This window comes from Benincasa hispida, chromosome 3 (genome assembly GCF_027475165.1).
Source record: "Benincasa hispida cultivar pf3 chromosome 3, pf3_genome.v1.1, whole genome shotgun sequence".
NCBI lineage: Eukaryota > Viridiplantae > Streptophyta > Magnoliopsida > Cucurbitales > Cucurbitaceae > Benincasa > Benincasa hispida.
In genome coordinates, this window is record NC_143480.1 from 9,715,846 (window position 1) to 9,729,886 (window position 14,041).

The following is a 14,041-nucleotide window of genomic DNA, read 5'->3' on the forward strand; positions in this document are numbered from 1 at the left end:
ATTTAGTTTCCTGTACTGTGATTTGATGATTGTTTATTCATAGGAAAAATATCTATCACTATTATTGCTATCAATGATATGAATGTAATGGTTCTACATGTTTGTTTTTATGATAGAAGTTATCACTGATGCTTCAGGGAATATGTTGGCGGTTCATTGATAGTTTGTTGATGGAGTTATCTATCAACAAACTATCACTGATGATATCATTGATGCTAATTTAGTTCCCTATACTGTAATTTGATGATTGTTTATTCATAGGAAAAGTATCTATCACTATTATTGCTATCAATGATATGAATGTAATGGTTCCACATGTTTGTTTTTAGAATAAATGGTGAAAGGAAATAAAAAAATATTGGAAGGATCAACATCTGGAAAAAAACACAAGAAGATCAAGGTCACAATCTAATGATATTTTATAAATGTATATAGATTTGTGGTTGCTTTTTTCTTACATTTATGTTATTGTTATATATACAAGAAAATGTATTAATTATTCCAAAAAGTGAATGGACAAACCCATTAAAAGTCAGTTTCTTCATAAGTTTAGAAGTCCTGTCTAACATAGGAAAATTAGATGAATCATCAATCCAATTATTTAGAGAAGGTCCTTTTGGGCACTTCTTAGATATGAAAATGAAAAGGGTGCCCAACCAACTCATATCACACCATATTAGAAGGCAATGCACAACTACCAAGCAAAATATCTTGGCCTTTAATTTAGAAGGACATATTTCAGAATTTGGCATCAAGGATTTTTGTTTAGTAACAGGTTTAAATTGTGATGATTACCCTATAAATCGTATCTATAGTGAACAGGAATCAATGGGCAACACAATTAGGAACTTCTTTTTCAAGACAAATACAAAAATTATAAGAAGAGAGCTCCAACCTACTTTTAATTTGTTAGGTTCTGATGCCAACATACCCATTAATATAAAGGTCAAATTTGCACACTTGTATTTTCTAGAAAGCTTCCTAATTCCTACACAAGGAATAACAAAGTAAGTTGGAAGCATTTAAAAATGTTGGATGATGAAGAAAGGTTTAGATCTTATCCATGGGGCAGGGTTTCCTTTGAACTAACTATAGAGTTTTTAAGAAGGCTATCATCAATAAGCCATCTTCCATTTTCCTCCAAGGATTTCCACTAACTTTGGTATATTGGGCTTTTGAAATTATACCAAGATTATCCAACCCCACTATTGGATTTGCACGAAGAATAAAAAGTGATGGACCTCTTACTCAATGGGAATCTCAAGAACCTAATGATTGGCAACACATCAACAACAATATTTTCAAAGCCACTGGTATAAGTCTTTTATCACTGTTATTTCCTTTATTTATATATATTATTAGCATGCTATCAAATGATAGAAACTATAACTGATGTTTCAGCTTTTATGACATAGAGATACCACTATCAGTGATAGCTTCTATCAGTCATTTGGAACTATTGTGATATCTTCTATCATCGATAGCATGTTATTGTAGATAGAAGCAATCAGTGATAGCTTGAAATCAGTGATTGTTTTTATAAATTAGCTATATCACTAACATCTTTATTAAACTTTTAGTTTACTGTTGCTTCAATTGTTCCAACTAAATAAGAATTGCAATCCAACTATTATGCCTATTTTGCGGAGCTGGAAACCAAGGAGATGGATATTGAAAAAGAAAAAGAAGGGAAAAAAATTTCAACCGGGAGAAGAATTGCATCATTACAAGAGGCAATTGAAGAATTAAAAAGAGGACAAGAAGATATTAAGAAAGACATCAATGAAAAGCACGAGATTCTTGATATATAGGGCCACATAAAAGAATATATCAATGATAAACTTCCACAAAAAGAAGAAGATGGTGAAAAGCAATCTCAAGAATCTCTTGAGAAGAACAAAGCAGCATCATCTAGTTTGGAGCTTTTAGATGCAAGTTTGGAAGTTCTAGTGGTAAAACTTGTGATTTTCTTTTTCTGTAAAGAAGTATAATAACAAAAATGATATATGCATGCAGGCTGAAGTTGGCACTGCTAAGGACAAGGAGACTCAAGATGATCAAGAGAATGACCAGCAAGAACAATTGCAAGATGATCCTGAAGATGAAGTGGAAGATCAAGAAGAAAAAGATAAAGAAGATATGACGAAAAAGAATGTAAATATTGATTGATTGATGATCTTAATTATAACATTAGCATGCTATCAGTGATATCTGAAATCACTAATAACCAACTATCAGTGATAACACACTATCATTGATAGTTTGTTATCAGTGATATTATAAATAATATGAAGCTTTATTTATTTGGCTGATACTGATAGTACATTGATATCATGTTATATTTGATTCCATGATTTCAGGTGATTGAAAATCTTGGGATTGGTGTCCTAATTCTCCTGGAGTCTCGTTGTTTTGTAAAGATACACATTGTTCAATGAATAAAATAAGTATTATTTAATTCTAGCATTTACTCATATCCAATAAACAAAGCTCCTTGGTTATCTTATGTGAACTTAAGCATGTATATACGATATACAAGTGGATCATGCCTTAAGTGATAACCTAAATTGGTTTGTAGTATAAGGATTAAGGTGGAATACCTGATCCTGGTGACACTATGGATACGGTCCTCTTTGTAGAGGTTTGTAAGTATTGTAAACTACTACAGATGGTAGATCCTAACCATTTGTATGGAGACGTGGAGCGGGGGTGTCCTATATAAAGAGTTTATATAAGACCTGCACCACGAGATGACTAGACTCTGTATATAACGTCGTTGATACTAGAGACTTGCATCTCACCTAAACGACCATAGGTGACATGACCTCAATCCTGAGTGTTTTGTGAACTCCTGCCTTTGAGGGCAGTCCTTTGATTAGTATGGGTGAGAATGGCCAGATTGCCAACTCAACATGCCTATCTTTTTGGGGACTTGTCTAATCTGGGAGCTGGGAACTCAATCCACAATATGAAATTCACTTCTTTCCTGAAGCAGGGATAAGTAGAGAGATTGCTCCCTTAAGGACTGATTCCGGGGCTTGAACATAGTGACCACAACTTCTCTTTGGAAGAGAAGACTCAGTCATAGTGGGACTATGATTTATGTTTATTAGAGGGATCAATGGTATTTAAGGAGACAGATGTAACTACAGAGGCATAATGGTTATTGGCACAGCTGTACTTACGAGCGATCTGTGAAGGGTTATCGCACTGCTGATTGGTTAAGATGGACATATAATATATCTGTAGTGAGGAGAGTTCAGTTGTCGATCATTATTGGAGTGCCTGGCAGTTAACAGATGGTGGATCCCGTGACTGAAGAGTTTAGTCAGTTATTCACGTATCATTAGAGCTTCGGATCTACAGGTCCATTAGGTCCCCTTAGTAGCTTGGATTCTGTTGAGGATCAGTTCTTGGTGTTGATTTGAAATGTTCAAATTGACAATAGGTATTTTGATTATATATGATATAATCGGTATGATGTATAAGATACATCTAGTGGAGGATTGATGTAAATGAGATTTACATTAAGTACCATAGAATAGAAAAAGAATTATGGTTTATATGTTTCATGAGATGAAATATTAAAACTATAGGTTATAAATATAGTATGATAAGTTGGTTATAATTTATATTTATAATAATATTAATTATTGGATAATTAATACTTTTTCTTTTAAATAACCAAAGTAGTGGGTGGTTATTGGATCATGGTAACCATGAGTTTAAAGGAAAGTGGTTTCCTATTTTGAAAAGAAGTTTTTTACAAAAGTTTGAAAAGGATTTTTGAGTTTTCTCTCCACGAAAAGAAACTCACAAAGTCGTCAAGTAAATACAGATTTACTAAACGACGGTTGGGCGAGCTAAACGATCATGCAGGTACGAGCTAAACGATCGTGCAGTGTTTACCAAACAATTGCATAGCTTTGCTAGACGATCGCTGGCCCAAGGTACACGATCGTGTAGAGTCTGTACGCAACAGACCGAGCTAAACGATAGAGCTAAACGATCGCATAGCTTTTGCTAGACGATCACATAGCTTTATCTAAACGATTGGGCATTGACATATACTATAGGTCTCAGCCATCTCCCACTTGCCCAGTCGTGTACGCGATTATTGTTTCCTCCTTTCGTCTGCCTCATACCAAGTTCGAATAGAGCCCACCTTCTGAATTCTCACACCGATAATACCAAGGTCGCCTTGTTGGTGGTGTCAGACTCAACTCGACACCGTCGAGATTTTCTGCAGGCCGTTCGTGGTGCTGTGGAGGCCGTTCATGTTGCGGAGGAGTTCGTGACTGAGAAGATCGTTGAGGACAAGCGCAAAGTGTTCGTGCGGTGTTACGGTCGTGTAGATCGAATGTTCGTGGTCGCTATTGTTCGATCAAAGTGCGCATCAGAGCGTGGAGACGCTTTTGCATATATGTGTAGAGTTTCCCTCTGTAAATTTGGTATTTGTTCATGCTGTAATTTTGCATTGTAATCACATAACTGTTTGTTTGCAAGTTAACTGTAAATGATTTGTTGATTCATGATTGTAATTTGGAATAATCTTGCTTCCACCGCTCACGAAAATCTCGAGTGTCGATTTCCATCAGAAAAGACTCTTAAAAAGAGTAAAAAAAAATATCGACCAAAGGTTGTCATCGAAAGTATGGAGGACAACAAGAGACCAAAAAGACAAACAAAACCAACCAAGAAAATTTTGGAGAATGCAAAGAAACAAAAGAAAGAAAAAAAGAAGGTCTCTCCAAATGTGTCTACCAAGGTGTCTCCAAGCAAAGCTACAAGGCATTCTCCAAGGTGGAATGACGACGCTCCAAGCTTTGGTCTTAAAATATCACAACTTTGATTGACAATAGATGGACTTGTTTATTGACAATAGACTTCTGTTTGACAATAGTTTGGAAATTATTTTGACAATATACAGTGATTGTTATGATTTTGGAAATTACATTGTTATTTTACAAGATCAATGATAGTTAGATTGAGTCAATATGAATCCTTCATAAATGTGATTGATATAGTTGCAACTTTCAATTTATTTTAGGGGCTGTTTGGTTGGAGGAAAAAGAGGGCAATCATATAGTATAAATGTGACTGATTCATAAATGTGATTGATATAGTTATAACTTTGTATAGTATTTTGTTACTTGGTGATCGTATAGCAGAGCTAAACAATCGTTTAGCTGAGCTCAGCGATCGTGTAGCATTTGGTAGGTGATCGTCTAGCATTGGGTAGGCGATCGTCTAGCATTTTGTTACTCAGTGATCGTGTAACAAAGTTAAGTGATCGTGTAGCCGAGCTCAGCGATTGTGTAGCATTTGGTAGGCGATCGTATAACATTGGATAGGCGATCGTATTGCATTTTGTTACTCAGCATTCATGTACCCGAGCTCAGCGATCGTGTAGATAATTTAAGCGATTGTATAGTATTTTATTACTCAGCGATCGTGTAGCCGAACTCAGCGATCATGTAGAATTTGGTAGGCGATCGTATAGCATTGTGTAGGCGATCATGTAGCATTTTGTTACTTAATGATTGTGTAGCGGAGCTCAGCGATCGTGTAAATAATTTAAGCGATCGTATAGTATTTTGTTACTCAGCGATTGTGTAGTAGAGCTAAGCGATCGTTTAGCTGAGCTCAACGATTGTGTAGCATTTGGTAGGTGATCGTATAGCATTGGGTAGGCGATTGTATAGCATTTTTTTACTCAACGTTGGGTAGCAAAGCTAAGCGATCGTGTAGTCAAGCTCAGCGATCGTTTAGCATTTGGTAGGCGATCGTCTAGCATTTTGTTACTCAGCGATTGTGTAGCATTTGGTAGGCGATTGTATAACATTGGGTAGGTGATCGTATAGCATTTTGTTACTCAGCATTGTGTAGTAGATCTAAGCGATCGTGTAGCCGAGCTCAGTAATCGTGTAGCATTTGGTAGGTGATCGTCTAGCCTTGGGTAGGCGATTGTATAACATTTTGTTACTCAGCGATTTTGTAGCGGAGCTCAACGATCGTGTAGATAATTTAAGCGATCGTATGGTGTTTTGTTACTTAGCGATTGTGTAGCAGAGCTAAGCGATCGTGTAGCATTTGGTTGGCGATTGTGTAGCATTGGGTAGGCGATCGTATAACATTTTGTTACTCAACATTGTGTAGCCGAGCTCAGCGATCGTGTAGCATTTGGTAGGCGATCGTCTAGCATTGGGTAGGCGATCGTATAGTATTTTGTAAACGATCATTTGGACTTGTTAAGCGATCGTTTAGTCTCCGGGTCGGTTCTTCATCAGGTAATTCAGTGTTCTTCAATAGCGTTGTTGCGTTGATCAAACTTTAAACACAAGCTGCACAGCTTCTATCATTGAAAGTATGGTATCAGTAATGGACATGCTATCAGTGATAGAATCTATCATTGATGGATTTTCTACAAAAATGTTTATCTACTATCAATGATAGAATCTATCATTGATGGATTTTCTGCAAAAATGCTTATCTTTTAGTATAGTTATTTAACAAAAGAAGTTTTGATGCTTTTGAATTCATTGTATTAATTGCTGACAGAAGCTATTACAGATAGCTTGATATCATTTCTTTCAATTGTTATGGCTAAAGGAAAATGAAAGCTTTATAAATAAAAGCATCATATTGTGAAGCATCATATTGACTAAAGAATGGATATATCAATAACAAAGTCTGTTCCACTAACAAAACATTAGTAACAAGGTCTCTAATATATTTATGACAAACATTAATAACAAATTGTCTCACTATCTAATGGTTAAATTGATGACAACAAGCAACAAATACAATCTAATTGATAAATTGGTGAAAAACATCGACTGTCTCACTATCATTGATAAATTGATGACAAACATCAATTACAAAACAAGCTTATTCATTACAAACATCAATTACAAATCAAGCTTCTTCATTAAACAATTGGTGGAAATTTGCATGTCCTACAATTATGGCCACGACGATGACATCGACTACACTTCGAGCTCCTTTTCTTTTCACCAATTGATAATATTCTTTGTTTACATGGTCGTCCAGCCGGACGTTTAACTATTGGAGGTAATACTTTCACACCAACATCAACAGATCTCCAATTAGAATGATTCCAATAGGATAAACTGATCCTTTATAGGTTGATAACAATGTACTGCAAAAATAGTAGTCTGACACAAAAGTATATATATCTAAATTTAGCCCATGAATAACAGCACAAAGCATGAGCACATGAAATCTCCACCAAATCCCAAACACGACAACTGCATGATTTATAGGCCATATTTACCAAAAAAAGTGATTGCCCCCATCAACTACTTTATATTCTTCATTGTTAATAGGATCAACCTAAAAAATAAAACAGTCAATGAAATGTAAACAACTAGGTGAACTAATGGAATGTCAATGAAAACTCAAATATAAATGAAAATGTAAGTGATACTATCCCTACCTGATTAAATATTTTCAAGCTATCAGTGAAAACAAAAAATATCAGTGAAAACAAAAACTATCAGTGATAGCTTTTATCACTAATAACATGTTATCAATGACAAAAGCTATCACTGATAACATGTTATTAATGATATTTTCTAATAGTCAAGGTATTTGTACCTTGAAGTTTCTTGACTGATTGTGTTACTCTCGCAACTCAGACTCTGCCCAACTAATCAAAACAGTCTTTATGGATAATACTGATTGACCTTTTCCATAAAACCAATTTTGAAGTATTTCTCTAATATAATCAAGTACTGATGCAACGGGGAACTCCCTAGGCTCTTTCAAAATATTATTCAAGCACTCTGAAATATTAGTAGTCATCATATTATACCTTCTTCTCCTAGAATGTGCACGTGCCCACTTCTCAAAACCAACTTTATTGAGATATTCTCGAATTGTAGGATATATTGATTCCATCCATTTAATATAAAACTCGAACTTATCAATTGTATAAGCTTTTGCACAACTATAATATATGTCATCAATTAAAGAATCCTTATAAATCAACTTCATATTTTGCAAAAGGTGTCGTAGACAAACACAATACTCAACATTTGGAAAAACATTCATAACACCTTTCGGAATACTAAAATGTCGATCAGAAATAATGACTAATCCTTCTCGTTCACCAAAACTTTTCTTTAAATTCTCAAAAAACCATCTCCAGGATGCATTATTTTCAGAGTCAATACTAAAAGCAAGAGGAAAAATCTAATTGTTACCGTCAATTGTTGAAGTCGTCAAAAGAGTCCCAGCATATTTACATTTCAAGAACGTCCCATCAACTGATATATTAGGCCTACAATGCTTTCAACCCTCAATTAATGCTCTAATAGCCATATAACAATACGTAAAATGCCCATTTATGTCAGCTTCATAGGCATTGAATGTACCTAAAAGAAGAAAATAAACAATTAAGCCAGATTACAAAAGGTATATAATTGATTGATGCCTACCACCAATATCTTCTATCACTGGTTGCAGTCCATCACCAATAGCTTCCATTATTTTCATGTTATCAATAATGGAAGATATAAGTGATAGACTCTAATCAGTGATAGGAGCTATCATTGATAGATCATATAATAAGTCAGAAACAAAAAACATGGATTCTTTTCTTCTAACTTCATCAAAAACTTTAGAATCAAAGCATATGATTCACGTGCATCGCCTTTCAAAGACTTCATTATTTGTTCTTTTGCCCTTCATGCTTTATAATAGTTAATAGTTACTCCAAATTCCTTACGGACTTTATTCACAATATCACTGGGAGTTGAGGTATGAGAAGAACTAAATCTAAAATCATTTCTCAAACATTCAGCTATTAAGGACGAAGAAACTTGCCTATGACAAGTTTGAATACTTTTTAAAGAACAATCATGAATATCAATAAACTTCCTAAGCATCCACAAAACACTCCACTTGTAATGAGATGCCCTCACATACCACTGACAACCATCTTGAACACATCGAAACACAATTGCTCTTGAATTTGACGTTATAGTCTTAAATTCAAAATTCTTCTTAACAGCTATCAAGTAAAAACAATTTGATAAAATCTCTTTACTAGCAAACACATCTTTTTCTTTCAAATCACGAGCAATATATAATCCATAATCACTTGAAAATCACCATCATCAATCATAGGTTTAGAAGAAGGAACAATAGACAAATAATTCTCAGCTCCACTAGAAACAACATTAGAAGACACTTCCAAACATGAACAACTGGCATGAGCAACCAAAGGATATCGTGTATTGTGTTCCTTAACTAAGGCCAGAAACCAAGCTATATCCTTATCTTCACGAATTTGAACTACATTTTGAACCTCATTCAAAACAAAATCTAATAACACTGAAAGTTCTATAGAAGAAGTAGACACATCCAAATAAATCTTCTTAAATATTAAACCCATAAAATCTTCAAAAACTATTATATCATCTATTAAAACTCCAGTAGATTTGTAATTCACATAACAGTGTTTTTCATTCCATATTCCACTATGAAAAACAACTATTGGAATAACCATATTTTAAAATTCCTGCAAAAGTAAAACAAAAGCTCTTGAATAACAATAGGTTCTAATAGCTATCAAAAGCAAATATAAATCTATCAATATCATTGATACCAGTCTAAAACTAGGCATGTCTTTCAATGGATATTAATAAAAAATAATGAACAAATAAAAAATGATAGCAATCACATATATTCTATCAGTGATAGACATTATCAATGATAGCCACTGATATCTTCCAATTGATGATAGTAGCTTTTAAACCCTAAGTTAATACATTGTAGAAGAAAATCATAAATGACAAACAAAAAGCCAAGGTAGTTGTAATATCAAACCTAAAAATATCAAACATCAAAATACACTGATATGTTTATAGAAAGAATATACAGTATCAAATGAAACAGTGAAGAATGCAAGCCCTAACTTAATTAATCAATCAAAACTCAAAATATCAAAGAAAAAGTAAACAACGCAATGAACACAGCAAAATTTCATGAAAGTACACAACTCTGCTCACAATCCATTATGTTCAAAATGAGCTGAAGAAATCATTAGGTTCTTGAGAAAAAGAGAAAGAAAAGACTAAATGACCTGAAGAAATCAAGGGAAAAATTGAAAAACAGAATCGAAAAAACAAGAACGCTAAAAGAAAAAAAAACTCTCAATCAAGGATGAAATCAAAAAAAGAAAAACGAACTCACGAATCGGAATTGATCGAAGTATCACAGAGCTTCACGAATGGGATCTCATGGAGACTGATTCATCGATATTTCACCGTGAAAGAAAAAGGAAAGCAGTCACGAATGGCAAAAAGGAAAGCAGTCACGAACGACAATGATCGATGTATCATGGAGCTTCATTGATCTGATTTTATGAAGACGAAGAAGAAGGTCACGAACGTGAAAAAGGAAAGTTAATAAAGGGAAAGAGAGGGTAAATTTGAAATTCCGGAAAAAAAGAAAGGTTGACCGATTAATGTTTGCTATAATAGCAAATATTAAAAATGTGGTATATATAATCAAATTTTTTTCCATTTGTATTATTCAATACAAATTTCCTTATTATTATTATTATTTAGCAAAATCCAAAATATTAAATTTGAACAAAACCTCAAAATGTAGAGACTTAAATAGTTCAGAATATTCAACATATTTTGAATACTTTAATCAATCAATTGAATAATGTTAAATTTGAAAATAATGTAAAAGTCATTAGATGATATAATTAAATTTGTTTTTATCCACCAACTTAAATTTTTAGATCAATTAGTGATTTAAAATTGTATCAGAACGGTCTAAGAAATCTTGTGTTCATGAATTATGATATAATTAAATTTTGTCTTTATTCACTAACTTAAATTTTAAGAAAAGTCCTTAAGAGAGAGTTTTAATATTTTCTAAATTTTAAATCTCCATTTTGATCTAACTTCTAAAAAGTGTTGTCTTTGCTCTATTCTATTCTTTTTATTTCATTTGGTTTTTCAACCACGACTTTAACAAAGCACTATACTCTTTTTTATTCTTTTTTTTTTTTTTTTGAAATAATGTTAAAACTTTGTATTAAAAGTTTTGGCAATTATTTTAAATAGTAAATCTGTTAAAAATATTTTCAAGTATAACAAAATGTTACTATCTACCAATAATATAGACCGTTATAAATTTTGTTATATTTGTAAATAAATGGGTTATTATTTTTATTTAAAAATAACCCCTCTGATTTTAGATATAAAATTTCAAAAATTTTCATTTTTATAGAGTACATGCCCAAAATTAGTAAAAATTTATAAATTATGATAAACAAAAGTTAAATATTTAGAAATTAAACAGGATTTAAACATAAATAATATACAAAATATTAAATTCGAAAACACGTTTGAGATCTTAGAAGAATGACACTGCTGTTTTTAGGACGAAATTTGAATTAAAAGTGGTTTAATTATTAAATTAAAAACACAATATAGAGAGAGAGAGCGCAATAATCTATGTGGCATTGTAACACACGGTAAAAGTAAATAGTGAATGCCACGTCAGCTATAGAGAGTAAATCTCCTCGACGAAAGTTGAGTCATACAGTGTGTACGTCACAACTTCCACATGCCTACCTCAAGTTTTACTGTTTCATAACAATTTAACAAAATACCCTTCATTTCAGCTCACATTTACGATCTCACTCCAGCTTTTTCATTCATCCGAGTGAGGCTATTATCGGCATTTCACAGAGCAGTTTGAGTCCTTTAAATCTCAACAGAAATCAGTAAAGAACTCGCACATTCTTCGATCAATTTTAGCAGCATGGCTCGGAATCTCATATTTTTTCTCCTTCTCTTCTCCTTCTGTACTTCATCATTTTCCGATTCAATTCCATCGCCCAATTCCCAATGCGAAGCTCAGCTTCAACAAGGCTGCCATGACAGAGCCAAGTCCCTCAAACTCAAGCTCATCGCCATCGCTTCCATTTTAGTCGCGAGCATGATCGGCGTTAGTCTTCCCCTCTTCTCCCGCACCGTGCCGGTGCTTCAACCAGATGGAAATCCCTTCGCAATCGTTAAGGCATTTGCCTCTGGCGTGATTCTAGCCACTGGATATATGCATGTTCTCCCTGATTCCTTCGATTGCTTGACATCCCCCTGTTTGCCGGAAAATCCATGGCGGAAATTCCCTTTCTCCACATTCATAGCAATGCTTTCGGCTGTTACGACTTTAATGTTGGACTCGTTTTCGATGAGTCGTTACAATAAACAGTTGATGCAGGATCAATCAGCGGAAGAGGAGGAGATCAAGAACGAGGACAGCAAGGAAATCAGTGAAAATTTGGGGAAAGAAGAAGGAATCGATACAAAACTTGGTCTGCAATTGCTACGGCACCGTGTTACTGCGCAATTATTAGAAGCGGGGATCGTTGTGCATTCGGTGGTAATTGGGCTTTCAATGGGGGCTTCGGAGAATCCGTGCACCATAAGGCCGCTCATCGCTGCTCTGTGCTTTCATCAGCTGTTTGAAGGGATGGGGCTTGGAGGGTGCATTTTGCAAGCGGAATATAGGTGGAAGATGAAGGCGATAATGGTGTTTTTCTTCTCGGTTACGACGCCGTTTGGTATAGTACTGGGGATTGGGTTGTCGAATGTGTACAGTGAGAATAGTCCCACGGCTCTTATAGTAGTGGGGATTTTGAATGCTTTATCTGCTGGGTTGCTGAATTATATGGCATTGGTTGATTTGTTGGCGTATGATTTCATGGGGCCTAAGTTGCAAGCCAATCTCAAGCTGCATATATGGGCTTATGTTGCGGTTTTATTGGGCGTTGGTGGCATGTCTTTGATGGCAAAATGGGCTTAGTTTTGGGAGAACAGGAGGAGTTAGAGTGATTTCTTTTTTCTTTTTCTTTTTTTTTTGGTTATATATTGTTTTATTCTTTTTATTTTTTATGTGAGTAGTGTTTTGATTCTTTTCCCCTGAAGGGAGTTTTGAAGATTATTGGTTAGTATCCAATGCTATAGTTGACCATTTGAAAATAATCGTGGGCAGTGAACGTTAAACTATAGGAACAAAAGTACAATTTTAATGTTTAATTTCTAAGGCTTAATTAAGATTTAATAAGTGGGAAATAAATAAGCTGGATTGAGTTTACGAGGTATGTAGCAAATATGTTTGAGAGAAGTGTAAGTGCTCTATTACTAAGGTTAGTTATCGCTCATCATCCTTATAATGTCACTATCATAGTTTTATTTAGGTTTTATACAAATGATCATAGTTCGAGCATGTTTGATTTTCTCTCCCCAGATATGGAAAAAAAAAAAAAAAAAAAAAAAAACTATGCATAAAGGTTAAATTAGTACTTGCAGAACACAATTATTTTCTATCTAATACTTACAAAACACAATTACGTAACTTTCATTTATAAATAAAACCTCAAGACTAAAGTTTATATACAAATATTAATTTTGGTGATACAGTTAGGTTGGTATGAACAAACAAAAACAACAACAATGAAAAGTTATTATTACTATTTTTTTTTAGTATAGAAGAATGGAAGCATAGGACTTAAAGTTGCAGATGACCTTCCACAAAAGTATTGTTCAACAACAATTATAGAAGAATCAAACAATATACAAATGGAAAACGGTTGGAAACTGAATCACAAATCTCGCTCAGACTAGAATAAACAAAAATGTCTTAATTGAATCTGCCACTACAACAAATAGGACTTATAATAGCTTTTGAATATAACCTTTAAAAAAATAGGATATGAAATATCACACAAAAAAGCGGAATGTTGAAAATGAAATTGAGGGGTGCCAAAAATTTTCGTATGAAGTGCCATAAGCCTCACTCCATCAAAGCATAAAACCCTATCCTGTTTCGCTTGTTGTAGAAAGATGAAAAACTTGGAATTTTTTTTTTTACTTGTAATACATGTGAAAATACACCATTGGCAATGGTTGTTTCTATAGGGAATCTAAACCAATCTATAAGGTTCCTATTCTTAGGAGTCTTTGCTCTAAGTTGTGCAGTTTCAGTTTCT

At 33.9% G+C, this 14,041-nt stretch overlaps 1 protein-coding gene across 1 annotated transcript; it reads left to right on the forward strand.

Moving 5' to 3' along the window:
- The first annotated feature begins 11,509 nt into the window (after positions 1 to 11,509).
- Positions 11,510 to 13,031, forward strand: LOC120074392 (fe(2+) transport protein 1-like). The gene has a single exon (XM_039027499.2). It carries the CDS (start codon positions 11,812 to 11,814, stop codon positions 12,853 to 12,855), a length of 1,044 nt encoding a protein of 347 aa, XP_038883427.1. The 5' UTR covers positions 11,510 to 11,811; the 3' UTR covers positions 12,856 to 13,031.
- Positions 13,032 to 14,041: the final 1,010 nt, after the last annotated feature.

Bases quoted from the DNA above. Each gene is read 5' to 3' on its own strand.
- LOC120074392 (XM_039027499.2), top strand. From the start codon at position 11,812: ATGGCTCGGAATCTCATATTTTTTCTCCTTCTCTTCTCCTTCTGTACT.